A 13588-nucleotide genomic window follows, 5' to 3' on the forward strand; every position below is an offset into this window, starting at 1 on the left:
CGGCCCTAGAAAAGCCAAAAGTAAATAAATAAATAAAATAAAATAAAAAAATAAAAACTCAAAGTATCAGGAAGGCAACTGTAAGAGCATCTCCTAACTGAATTCCTATTTGACGAGGTTAAACCACATGCTTTCCTCCCCGTTTCTAGGTGCTGTAACTACCTGCAGAGCTACAGACAAGAAAGAACCTGGGAACAGACCCGGGAAGCTCAACGTGGCTTCTTTGCAGGTGTGTTTTCACACAGGTGTCATCACAGTGACACTGTCCACTCTCTCGGGGACCTCACTGAGTGGACTTGGAGGAAATATTCCGTTTCAGCCTCAGACACAGAAAAAATAAGCGGTCTTTTTCACCTGATGGACAACTACAACCGTCATAGCTCTTGACCTAGCATGCTAGGGGGAAGCCCAGCGTGATCCATGTGCAGAAAGCACCAGAGTCTACCTGGTCGTAATATGTTTCTACTCTTGGTTTGCATTCCTCTGGTTCCCTCCATTCATGCACTTTTCTCCCTATTTATTATGCATCTGATACGCCATCTCCATCTCTTGCGACACAGGTGTACAAACACTGGGAAAGACTGGGAGCACACACATCACCCCATCACATGCGGTCATCCAGAGCCGGGAAGCGGGCGGCTCCGTACTGACTCCCATCTACCACTGTCACCGTGCCGTGCGACTGGGCCTCCCCAACCGCGTTGGCTGAATGGCACTGGTACACTCCTTCGTCTTCCTTCCGCAGAGGCTTGATCTAGAAGTTAAACAGGCAAGTTGATATGGTCACACATGGCACAGCAAAATCGCTTCCTTATTTCATTCTTGATATTTCTGAAACACTTACGCCTTTTCAAAATAAGATGCAGCTCACACTCTATTTCTCTTCTTACCTTGGCTGCCGAGAATGAGTTAAATGGCCTCTTGATATGGCTCTGACTTTAATGTTTCCTCTGCCTCCCCGCCTTCTCCCATGAGCTACCTGGTCCTTTTATTGAAGGGGGGATAAATATAGATTCTAAGGAAAATACCACAAATTAAAAGAACAACCACTGACCGTGGAAGGGCACACAAGGGCTCCCAACGGAGGCAGCCTTTACAAAGCAATACCAGAGATAACCTTTCCCCTGCCTTTTCTTGTAATATAGCGGTGGTGGGGGGATATGCTTAATTTGAAAAAGCCATGGACCCAACTGCATTCTGAGTCCCTGAGCTGGGTGGAAAAGCTGCCGAACCTGGCAGAGATGGGGGTGAACAAGGAGGGCACCCTCAAGGCCTGTTCTCATGCCCCTGGAAGAGCAAATCCTTGGCAGCTCCCTGCTCTCCTGCTTTCTCTTGTCATAACACCTTCTCCCAATTGTGAGTCACTACAGACCAGAGAAGGTCTAGGCACCCAACTTGTTTTGATCTCATTGTGGCTGAGGGGGGGTGCACTATTATCCTCACATGACAGATAAGTCACAGACTGTGAGGGTCACTGGACATGGTCCAGTCCAAAGCCCTCTTTTTATGACTGTGGACGCTAGAGCTCAGAGAACTGGAGTGACTAACTCCACAAGGACCCCTCCCTATCTCGTCACTCCCTCACTCTTTCAAACACATGCTCTCTTCCTAGCAGAACTGCTGCAAGTGGCATAGCCGAGCCCTAGAGGAGGCCTCGAACATGCCGCCCTCCCCCACTATTAGCCATGTGGTCTCGGGCATGTGTGTTAGTTTCCTGTTGCTGCTGTTACAGATTATCGCAGGCTTCATGGCTTAAAACAATGCAAATGTATTATTTATCGTTCTTGAGGTCAGAGGTTTGAATGGGTCTCCATGGGCTAAAGTCAAGGTGTCAGCTGGGCTTCCTTCTTTCTAGAAGCCCTAGGAGAACCATTTTAGAGGCTGCCTGTAGTCTTTGGCCTGTGGACCTTCTTCTGTCTTCAAAGTCAACAATGGCGGGTCTTGTCTTCTCACACGGCATCTCTCTGGCTTTCTTTCCTGCCTCCCTCTTCCACATTTAAAGGGTGTTTGTGATTACATCAGGCCCACCCAGATAACCCAGGATACCTTTATTAAAGTCAGCTGGAGTTCCCGTCGTGGCGCAGTGGAAATGAATCCGACTAGGAACCGTGAGGTTGTGGGTTCGATTCCCGGCCTTGCTCAGTGGGTTAAGGATCCGGCATTGCCTTGAGCTGTGGTGTAGGTCACAGACACGACTTGGATCTGGCGTCACTCTGGCTGTGGTGTAGGCTGGCAGCTGTAGCTCCGATTCAACCCCTAGCCTGGGAACCTCTATATGCCATGGGTGTGGCCCTAAAAAAAAAAAAAAAAGTCAGCTGACTCACAACCTTAATCCCCTCTTGCCATATAACATAACATATCCACCGGTTCCAGGACTTAGGACGCGGACATCTTTCCAGGACCCTAATTCTGCCTGTCACCGAAGATCATTTCTGCTCTCAGGGGTTATACTCCCTGTCCTGCTTTCCTCACAGTTATGGCAAAGGCTAAGGAGAAGTGGATAAGAACATTTGAAAGGTGTGACATGTCATAGAAATATAAAAAGTGCTTTATAAAGGCCAGTCAATACCAGCCAGTAATCCTAAACGAATGAGATACTCACCAAAACCCAGGCCGTGGCCTCATGGTCAGAAGGGCCCCCCCGCACCTGGACAGCTATATTGACATGATCCCCAGGCAGGTCCTCCAGCACCTGGGTGCCCTCAGGAGACTGTGTGACCTACAGAGGACAGAAAAGCCAGGAGTGGTTTAGAAAAAGCACTTCTGGATAAGGACCACCTCACAGACATCCTCGCCGTTTGCACCGTCCCCCTGTCTTGCAGGCTGCGACCCTAGCACCTCATTCCTGTTAAATGTCAGTTGCTTCTTAAGCCTGAATGTACTTGCAGACAGCACCCCTGCTGACAGCAAAGATGTGTACACCGCCACTACCGGGTTTTCAGGGCCCTTCTCAGGGCTGTTGAGATAAGGGGACAACATATGCTGTGATCCATGCCATTCTCTCAAAAACTGTTCTACAGGAAGATCTCGTTTTGGAATAAGATTGGGTCATCTTCTCCCAGTCAAGTCTTTCTAAACCTCAGATCCAAGGAAGTAGGCTCCAACTTCATCCCAGCTGACCTAGGCTGGACAAACAGCCCAACTTTCTGCATGGCTAAGTGGCAGAGGGAGCAAATGGCAACACCCCTCCTCTGGAGAGAGCTTTTAGGGTAAAAGTTCTGAGACATATAAATTTGAAGCCAGAGGAGTGGTACATAAGATTTAAAAAATTATATACCTTCCAATTCACATATAAAGACACACACACAAACACACTTTAACAACATTTAACCCCACACCCCACACACCCACACCCACCCACACACACACACAGAAGTTCTTGGATATAAATACCTTCCTCCACGTGACGACTGGGGTAGGCACAGCCCTCACCTCACAGGACAGGTACACCTGTGCCCCGGTGACATTGTGAACACTCTGGGGCGGAGTGATGACCACAGGAGCTGAGAGAAGACACAGGAAAACAACCTTGACCTTGACCAAGCCCCCAACCTCTAAGACTTCCCCCCTGCAGAGAGCATGTTGAGGCAGATGAGAGCTCTTCACACAGGACAGGACACACTCACAGGCAGGGAATCATAGAAGAGAGTTTTCCTTAGACCTGGACGGATGCCCGCGTGTTTCCTCCTTCATCACCTTCGCTTTACCAACAGGAAAACGGGGATCCAGAGAGGAAAGGCGATGTCCCAAAGTGGCCCAGCATGTCTGTGGTCTTGTCACAGTCCCTCGAGGGCCCCTCCCAGGACCCCGGCTGCCATCTGCTTACAGCTCAGCTAACTATACGACAGGCTCCGGGAGGGGCTGGTGTCACCACACTGGGCAGAGTCTTCCAACAGATGGGCTTTTTTTCCTTCCGAGTAGAGGGGTTCAGGGCGTTTCAATAACGCCAAGAAGAAAAGCTGCCCTCATCCCCTGCTGAGACCCCCTGTGGTTCAAGATGCTCATTTGCATATCACAGGCTCTCGGGCCCCACAGGCGGCCTCCCCCACCTCCCCATCCCCATCCTTGAGGGCAAAACTGCATGCATGCAAGCCAAGCCTGGCTGCTGGAGAGAAGTAAATCAGGAATGGGACAATGTGGTTCTAGGCGACCAGAACATTACAGAAAGGACCCGGAGGGCGTGGGCTCGCTGGGTGGGACAGGACAGCCTGTGGCATTTGAGTGAGACAGTCTTAGCTGATCCCCACACTCTGCCCTTCTCCCTGTGCCTGGCACCTGCTCTGCTCACACTGGGTCTAAGGATCAAGTTCAGCTGCCTCAGCCTCCATGCAGCCCTCAGCGTATCTGCCGAGCCTGCCTTGCCTGCGCTGCCTTCCTTCTTGTGGGATGCACCCCCTGCTCCCCATCTTGAGGGCCTGGGTAGGGGGTGTCCTAGTCCAGGACCTGGGCATCTGCCCCTCTTTGACCTGCGAGATCCCAGCCTGCCTTGCAGTCCAGCTGTTACTGGCTGGTCTCAGCTGGCCCCGTGGGGTTCCAGGTGCGATGCAGTGTGGAGGCTGTGCAAGGAGAATGGTCTCTGCTCTGGTTTGCTCTGTGTCAGATGGGGACAACGCCCCTGCTTCACAGGGCTGATGGGCTGATCGGCATCGGCTGATCTTACCATGGGATGAGTGTGAAAGTGAGGGTTAAAGTTAACACAGTATGCAAGTGGGGAGTGGGACCAGGCCTGATAAACAAATGACTGGGTGAAAAAAATTCATGATAAATGAAAGAGCCAACATATACATCCTTGGGCCATCAAACTGCAGAGACTACAGCTCACGGGGCTTTGCCTGGTCTGGTGACACAGACATCCCCACGGCCCTCTACAGGCCAGCCCTGGAGAGGGAAAGGGCCCTCGCCCACCTAGGTGGGGCTGCAATGAAAAAGGAGAACAAAGGGAGGGAGACAAAGGCTGGAGGAAGAGCATGGAAAGAAAGAGTGAAAAGGCACAGAAATGAAACTAGTTGGCCCCTCCCCAACAGACCGGGAAGCAGACTATCAAGCTGGAACCAAAAAGTCTCTGGAAAATTGTCTTAGAGACATGGAGCCTCAAACTGGAGGGGCCAGCTTCCCAGAAGCATGTGCCTGGCCCTCTGTGATGGGCTCACCTAGCCTCCACTTTCATGCCCCCAGTGACGGAGAGCTCACTACCTATGGAGCCAGACCCTTCCATCCTCAGCTCTGCTGTAAGAGAGCTTGTCCGCACCTGTAGGCAAAACCAGGCTCCCTGTAACTATCCAGTATTGATTCCAGGGCTACCCTTTGGGAGCCCCACAACACCCGGGGTGCCTCAAAAGGCCTCCAGTGACTTGAATACAGACCCTGCCCTCCTCACCCCTTCGTCTGCTTTCTTCCTCCTCAGCCTGATCAGCTCACTCCTCAGCTGTGGCCAACTGAATGCCCTCCAAGCACCACACCCTTATGCACAATGCCGAGTGTAGCCAACCCCCAAATGAACCAAAGTCCTAGGCGTCTGACATCGCCCGATGCGCCCCAGCCACCTGCCAACTGCCATAAAAAGCCTCAGCACCCCTGCTCTCTGGCAGAGCCCCATCTGCACGGGCGACAAAGAGAGTCTAATTTATTCACATTCTCCTGCCAGCATCACCTCCCCCGGAGCTCAAACCAGTTCTCAAATGGCTCACTGTGGGAACAATCAGAACTGCATCTTATTCCAAAGCCCTCAGTGGATTCCAAAGGGACACTCAATCAACATGTTTTACTTTCGTTCATGGAGAGTCATAAATTTTAAATGAGATTTCATCATTCCGTTCAGGCCTAAATGAATAAACCAGTAAATCACATTTCATTTTTCTTTCTCCTTGCATTTCCATTTCCCTCTTTTCCAATAACTGCAATTAAGAATAACTGTCTTGGAAATACTGTCTTTGCCACTGATTTTGTGGCAGAAAATAGCACTTCTTTTCCAAAAAAGCCCCCTGCTTTTGATGATAAATTGACATTCAAATTTTGGTTTATTTTAAAATGTATGTTCAGTGTACTCTTTCTGGTGTGCAGTTATAAGTTTTGACAAATGCATACAGTTGTGCAATCACCACCACACCCAAGATATTGCATCATTCAGTTCTTTCAAAAAATTTGGGTGCTGCTTTTAATTTTAACATACCTGATTCTAAATTTAAAAAATTTTTATCCAAATAACTCTTTACAATCACTCATCATTATCACGATAGTAGTAACGGTACTGATGCCACTGCCTAACACAGAGCTTGCCCCCTGCTTCTGCTTATAGGGTTAACACATTTGATCCGTCCAGCAATCTCCCCAGCTACCCAGCCTTAAACAGCAGCGAGGCCATGAGCCCAGGAGTCTAGCTCTGAGCTCTGTCCCACACCATCCTGCCTTCTCCTAAGATGACACTTCCACGTCTACCACTTTCCTCCTCACACTAGCCCTGCGAAGTAGGGGCTTCTGGCCCCTACTTTGCAGATGAGAAAAATCAAGGCTCATAAAAGGTGAAGCACCTGGAAGAGCAGGGATGCAAACCCAGGCACCCTGATTCCATTAACTCCACATGGACTCTGAAAGTGAAACATCTGTTATCCATATGGACTCCATTCCAGAATAAGACAGAGTTCCTTAGGGATCGGGTTGGGGGCTCCCAAGATAAGTCCCAGGTTTAATGATTTGCTACGAGGACTTGGAGGACTCAGCATAGTTTACTCACAGCTAGGATTTATGACAACAAAAGAAGACCAAACAAATCAGCAAAGGGAAAAGAGGCTCATGGGACAGAGACCAGGGAAACTAGGCACACATTTTCAGGAAGCTCTCCCAGGAGGGTCACCCAGGATGCATGTATTCCCCCAACAACGGCTTGTGACAACACATGTGACATGGCCTCTACCAGGGAAGCTCACTAGGCACTCACTGCCAGATAGTTTCACCCTCTGCCTACCATGTACCAAAATTCCAGAGTCCTAGAAGGAAAGCACGTGTGTAGCATCAGCCACATTGTTTGTACAGTTTAGACACAGTGACCCACTCTTACCAGTTCTGGAAGCAGGGGGGACACTCCCAAATCCAAATTCTCAGACATCAGCCAAGGGTCAACCTTACCAGCAGGCCTTTCTAAAGCTAACAGTCCCAGGCCTTCTATGTTGACTCTTCTGCACAGCAGTGAAAACCTCCAAGCTTCATCCCAGGGAACAGCACTGGGAAGATACCAGTAACTAGGCACCTTAACCCTGGCAGGCCATTCCTCATCTTGCTGTGCTCAAGGGCTCCTTTGAGTGTGGCACTGGAGTGCTCCATGTCGTGAGAGTCACAGGCTGGAGGAACTTGGGTTCAATCCTGTTTCTGCCACACTTTAGTTTCCTTTTCTTTAAAATGGGCACAAGATGGAGTTCCTGTTGTAATGCAGCAGAAACGAATCCAACTAGGAACCATGAGGTTGTGGGTTCGATCCCTGGCCCCGCTCAGTGGGTTAAGGATCCAGCATTGCTGTTAGCTGTGGTGTAGGTTGCAGACACAGCTTGGATCCCGCGTTGCTGTGGCTGTGGTGTAGGCTGGCAGCTGTAGCTCTAATTCGACCCCTAGCCTGGAAACCTCCATATGCTACAGGTGTGGCCCTATAAAGACAAAAGACAATAAAGTAAAATGGGCACAAGAGTCTTCTCCCTCCTCTGCCCTCCCCATAGGCTGCCGGGAAGACAGTTGCGAGACCCCTTGCCATCTGTAAAAGGGGGGACCTGAGGACTCAGCAGGCTGTGCTGCCCCAAGGGTAGTCTCCTCCAAGATGCCCTGCCTGCATCTTCTCTGTTGGCCTCTGGTGAGCGGGCCTATCACTGGGAGGCCGTGGCCCACAGCCCTCACTCTGGTGAGCCCCAGGGCACAGCTTCTCACCTTCCTGCTGCCTGAGCTGCCACACCCCTGGAAGAGCCAGGGCTCTCCTTTCCTGCCTTTGATTAGAGCCACGTGGCTTTCAGGAGGGAGGATGATGCCTGGTCTGCCAGGTCTGTGAACATGCCGACTTCTCTTCAACTCTTCCTCGCTACACACTTGTGTCCTCTGCTGGTGTCAGCAACAGCCCTGGAAATGCTGGGATGGCACCAATCCACTCATCAGTTGACTGGGCATCGTCACCCAGCGGTGTGCCCACAGCAGAAGCACTGAGGGCGGTATCTAGGGAAATTCAAATGCCTGGGGGGTCCGGTCGCCAACTACCGGGCACATTGCTAACAATTTCCTTCTTATCTGCAAATGAAAATACTGACTGTGGCCCTCCATCCTCCAGGGTGAAGGGAGAGAATGGATGTGACTGCGTTATTAACTGTGTGGATCTATACAAATGAAAGGATCGATGTTATTATTACAGTGTGCAAGGAGCTGTCCCCTCACGCCGGCCACTGAGTATGTCCTTGACGGCTGGAATGAAAGATCTTCCCTAATGCCCCTGCGATTTCTTTAAAGTTAATGGCACTCGGGAAAGAAGGAATATCAAAAGTCATCCCCCAGGACCCCATCTGCTCATATGAAAAAGAGCACAACCAAAGAGTTTAATAATCAACGCACTGAACAGCCTCGATAATTTATGCTAATAGCCGCATTACGATGTGGAACCAGAAACAGCTTAATCCAGCTCCCCGCAGCCTGAGCCTCAAGCCCCCTCCCTGGGCATGAAAGGCTTTTGAGCACGAGGCCCCTCTTCTTTGTCCCTCTCACAAAATGGCATTCGCAGCCTCTGCTGGTTACCTGGTAACACACGCTTCGCACAGACTGAGGTTTCTAAGTGGAGCTGGAATTTCAACTGAGGTGATTTTTCTTTTTAAAGATTTAGGATCTCGAGAGCTCACTGAAGCTTTGGTGCCTGGTTGCCCTCATGGGCACTGGCATGGGACCACGTTCCTATCTAATGAAACATTTAAAACACGACCTCAACTTGCGGTCTGTGGGACCCCAACCCCCTCCCAATACTAGCAAACCGTCAGGGTGCATATGTGGAATGAGGCAGCCTTTAAAGTAATGACAACAATACTAGTAACAACGGCAACGCCATGACACCTTACTGTTGAGAAATGGAACCGATGACTTAGGGCAGAATGAAGCTTCACTCCACAGCCTGGTACCCAAGGCTTGCGATAAGCATGCCCCAGACTACTCTGGGTCTCATCCCCTCTGCCAGCCATGCCACTGGGTACTGCCCAGCAGGCCCACTGTTCACACTGGCCCCAGGATCTCCTACCTCCTTGCCTTGGTTCACGCTGTGCCTTCTCTTCCCCATCTCAGCCCAGGAATTTTCCACACACCCTTCAAGACTCCTCTCAGATGCTTCCCCTTCTGTGATGCTTCCCCCGTTCCTCTCAGGAGCCAACCCCTGGTGCTAAACAGAGGAACCGGCAACAAGCTTTGGAGGAAACACAGGATGGTGGATCCAGGCTGAGAAACCCTCAAGATTCAAGATTGCTAATTTATGGCACCTTCCTAATCAGGTTACCAGCGGGCTAGAGATGCACGGCCCCATCTAAAAAGAGCCGGGACACCCAGGCCAGCGCCCCACCTCCGCTAGGCACTAGCTGTGGCTCCAGGGGATTCCCTTCCTCCTGCCTCTATTTGCCCTTCTGATAACTGCCAGTGAGACCTGGTCAGGCTAGTTGTAAAAATCGAGGGAGAAGATGGGGTGCAAAAGCAATTTCCAACAGGAAAGAATTATTCGTATGTGGGAACACAGTGGGTCTTCAATACCTGTGTGTCATTCAAAGGTTTACTCTCATTATTAGCATCTGGGGACGTTTCACAGTGTAGGAGGAAAGGTCAGAATTTAAGCCTGAAAACTGTTTCCAAATGCCCCTCAGAGGCATGTGTAAGAACACTTCCCAGACTGTGCAGAACCTAATACATATTTACGGAGGCCTCATTCCGTTAAAGTCAGGTGCTCACTTATTGAAGGCAAAGGCGAGGACTGGGGAGGGGTGATTTTATTACCAATATTGAAGCAGAACAGCTGCTGCTCTGACTCAGTCTGTTTCCCTTCTAGATGGGTCCCCAGGGGCATTGTTAAAAAGTGCTCCTGCCGTGTCCTCTGAATAAAGGATGGCTTGAGGGCAGCACAGAATGAGGTGCTGCCTTCCCGAGCTGGACAGAATGAGGTGCTGCCTTCCCGAGCTGGAAAAGATCCCCCGTCCACACCTTTATGCTTCATCAGGACATAAGGGCAGGGGCCACACACCATTTCAGGACAAAATACGATGAGAAAACAGTGCTGGGGTCTGGAGACTGGCAGATGACAGAACCGCCGGCAGGAAGGAGAGCTAAATTCTGGGGAGGCCCGAAGCCTGTCACTAACCAGATCATTAAAAGCAGCTTCTGAATTGCCTCTGTTTGGCCCCATGAACATCTTTACTCCAGGGGCCTCTGCCTGGGGTGGGCGCAGAGCCCATAGATCAGAGTGGAGGGGCTGTCACATTTACTTGTCATTTGGTAATTTTCAGTGAATTAGGGGTATGGTGCTTCCATCTGCCATCTGGCTGCACTCTGGTAACCATGGCAACTGCCACCTGCCTGACTTAACACTATCAAGTCCTGTCCTGAAACAGCACTGAACAGGGTGCCAGGGACCTGGGAGCTTTACTGGTCACCCTGATCACCCTGGACGAGTTCTCTGTACAATAGGAGATTTGGTTGAAATGCCTCCAAGGTGGTTCTCTCCTAGGAACAAAATACGAGTTCAGGGAGAAATCACCTGAGCCCATCAGCACTGGTTAGACTCTTGGGATCTGGTCAGCATTTATGTCTCCAGCATGTGGAGTAAAAGTGGTTACTTGTCTGGAGACAAAGAGACCTGTGAATTAACTGCTGAGGAAAGCAGATTATAAAAATCGGTGACAGGAAAGGACTGTTTCAATGCCACAGGGCAGAAACAAAGATTCAAACTGGAGGCAGCTGAACAGTGGCTCCACAGGGGCTGACACAGCCCAGAGAGGGGAAGGAACTGGCCCAAGGCTGCTTGCTCCTTCACTGGGAGCCCCAACAAGGAACAGCCAGAGATGACTTTCCTGTGCTCCTGGTGCTGCCTCAGCCCCCTCGAAGGGCAGCATATTATTTCATTTCCAGGGACAGGGGCCTTCTTGCCCATATCCAACAACCCAATGGGTCTCCTGGATTTGAGGATATCTGCCTGGAATACTTACCCCCGACTCCCAAGGCCTTCTTGTTGGAGCTGAAATCTGCACTGATTGAAGCATTTAGGTCTAGACTTGGTCTCCAGCCCCAGGCCAGAACCATAATAAGCTGAGCTCCTTGGGACTCCCCTGACACAAGCTCACTCACCCTAAACTCTCCACTGCCCCCTCCAGGCATCTGACACAGGGGCAATTCTCCAAAACCTATTGGTTGCTAGGCATTCCTATACTGATGTTTTGGTTTACTTCTGTTTGGTTTTTAAAAATTACGTATGGGGGGTGAGCAAAAATGGCACCCATAGATTTATTGTGATGTTAATGAATCCTAGGTTTCGAGGTCCCAAGCAATTAATCATTTTCTATTACTTCACTTTTTCTTTTTTGGCTGTGCCCATGGCAGGTGGAAATTCCCATGCCAGGAATGGAACCAGCAGCTACCTGAGCTCCTGCAGTGACAATGCTGGATCCTCAACCAGGTGAGCCTTAAGGGAACTCCTCTATGATGGGACCCTCCAAAGTATATAAGCCTTAGCCTCACAAAAACTGGGTCTGCCCCTAATGGCACCACAATCTTTTCAGAGTTTAGGTCTCCCAAGGTCTTACCTGTCCTGTGTGGGAGCTTCCTTAAAACTCCCAGCAGGCCCCCACCCCACACTCCCTGAGCCCTGGTGATCTGATCCGCTGACTTCTGAGTCCCAATCTGGAACTCCAGCTCCTCCTCCAGCATCTTCTCCTGCCCTCCCTCTTCCTTTAAACAACCCACCTCCCACCAAGTCCAGTGCCTGACCCAGTAGGAAAGCCCTGCCCCCCAAATTCCCAGTCTTGTGGAGGCAAACATGCCAGGCCTGCAAATAACTGTATCGGCAAACACTTAAGTACCAAAAGGGACAGCAGGCTCACCAAAATTACAGCCAGCTCGGTGGCTGGTGTCTCAGTGGGCTTGGAAAGTGAGGGTACAGAATGTGAATTCCTGCCCTGGTCTTCCTGAGCACCTGGCCAGGTAAGAAAACTGACCTCAAAGGGAAAGCTGAGGCCCAGGCAGCACTGTCCACCTCGGTGCAGGGGGGAATCCTCCTTCCCAAACACCAGGGAGTTGGAGTCCCTCTTTATCCACCCGCCCGAACACTGCTGGGCAGAAGCTGGACTCACCGAATTCGCAGGGGCCGTCACGCGCCTTGCGCAGGTGGCCGAGGTGCGCGCGAGGCTCGTGCCGGGCGCGCAGGCGCAACGCGCAAACACTGGGATAGGAGCGGCCGTCGGAACCGCAGACGGTGCCACGCTGCGCGCACACGCAGAGCCCAGTACCCTCCGGGGCGGTCCCGGCGGCGCGGCTAGCACACACCAGCCCCGGACCGCAACGTGTGCCGGCCCGCCCCCCACAGCTCGCGCCCTCGGAGCCCAGGCAGCGCGTGCAGCAGCCGCACTCGTCTAGTGCCGCGATGCCGGGCGCGGGACAGCGTGAGGGCGCGGGACAGCGCTCCGGCCGGCACGGACCGCACTCAGGGATACGGCTGCCCGCACCGCGGAGCCCGAAGCCGTGGGCCGGCGGCTGCGGCAGCAGCAGAAGCAGCAGCGGGAAGAGCACGGGTGATCTTGGCATGGTCTGCTCCGGGATGGCAGTGGCGCCTCTGCTTCGTGCTCTGATCCGCGAGCGCAGCGCTGCCACCCCGCCCGCCCCGCGGCTGCTGATTGGCCGGGTCTGCACCGCGGGGCGCCAGCAGCCGGCTGCTGGGCCCCGGACTAGCGCGGTGGGGTGTGCTCCTGGCCCACAGGGGCTCGGAGCTGGAGGGGTGTTTCAAGACCCGCTCTCCGACAGCCAATGGGTTCTTAGAGACCTAGTCGGGGCGGGAACTAGCCCGAGGTCGCTCTGGTAGAGCTAGGATTGGATGTAGGGGCTCCAAGGCTGGCTCCAAGTACTGTGCCCTTAATCCAGAAGAATGCGCTCTTTTATTTTATTTTGCATTTAGTAGTTTTCGAAGTTTTACTTTAAGAGGGGAATGTATTGTTTAAAATTTCAGAGTTTTCAAATGAATGTAACTGTGAAAAGCTTTCCTTTCCACCCTGTGTCTCAATGCTACAACCCAGCGTCAAAAGGCCACATCTGTTATCAGGTTCTTGGGTATCTTTCCAGGAATTTTGTATGCCTATAAAATACGTATGATGGTATAGCCCCTCCCTTTAAATACATACACGGAAACATGTCCTACACATTACTCTGCGCTTGGTTTTTCTATCCACAGTATTTGCCATAGTTTCCCCACCTCCTACCGTCTCTGAGATCTAGTGTCTTATACAATCATTGAGCATGGTTTACTTGGCTTTTTACCCCTTTATGTACCCATGCTACATAAAGTCATGGTGCATCTCATGGTCAACTGATTTTGGATGTGCTGAGATAGTGATAT

The 13588-nt window shown here is 51.4% G+C and overlaps 1 protein-coding gene across 1 annotated transcript; it reads right to left on the minus strand.

The window, feature by feature from the left end:
• Positions 1–604: 604 nt before the first annotated feature.
• IGFBPL1 (insulin like growth factor binding protein like 1) lies at positions 605–12933 on the minus strand. Its single transcript, XM_047769562.1, has 4 exons — positions 12333–12933; positions 3394–3503; positions 2603–2719; positions 605–754 (listed from the first exon to the last, which is right to left on the minus strand). The coding sequence occupies exons 1-4, from the start codon at positions 12781–12783 to the stop codon at positions 605–607; spliced, it is 828 nt and encodes a 275-aa protein (XP_047625518.1). The 5' UTR covers positions 12784–12933.
• Between the last annotated feature and the right edge of the window lie 655 nt (positions 12934–13588).

Source organism: Phacochoerus africanus, chromosome 2 (genome assembly GCF_016906955.1).
Source record: "Phacochoerus africanus isolate WHEZ1 chromosome 2, ROS_Pafr_v1, whole genome shotgun sequence".
Taxonomy (NCBI): domain Eukaryota; kingdom Metazoa; phylum Chordata; class Mammalia; order Artiodactyla; family Suidae; genus Phacochoerus; species Phacochoerus africanus.

Coding starts and splice junctions, on each gene's coding strand:
- IGFBPL1 (XM_047769562.1), bottom strand. CDS start 12,783: ATGCCAAGATCACCCGTGCTCTTCCCGCTGCTGCTTCTGCTGCTGCCG. Junction 3,504..12,332: donor TGACGGCCCCTGCGAATTCG/GTGAGTCCAGCT, acceptor GTCTTCTCTCAG/CTCCTGTGGTCATCACTCCG. Junction 2,720..3,393: donor CAGTCGTCACGTGGAGGAAG/GTATTTATATCC, acceptor TGTCCTCTGTAG/GTCACACAGTCTCCTGAGGG.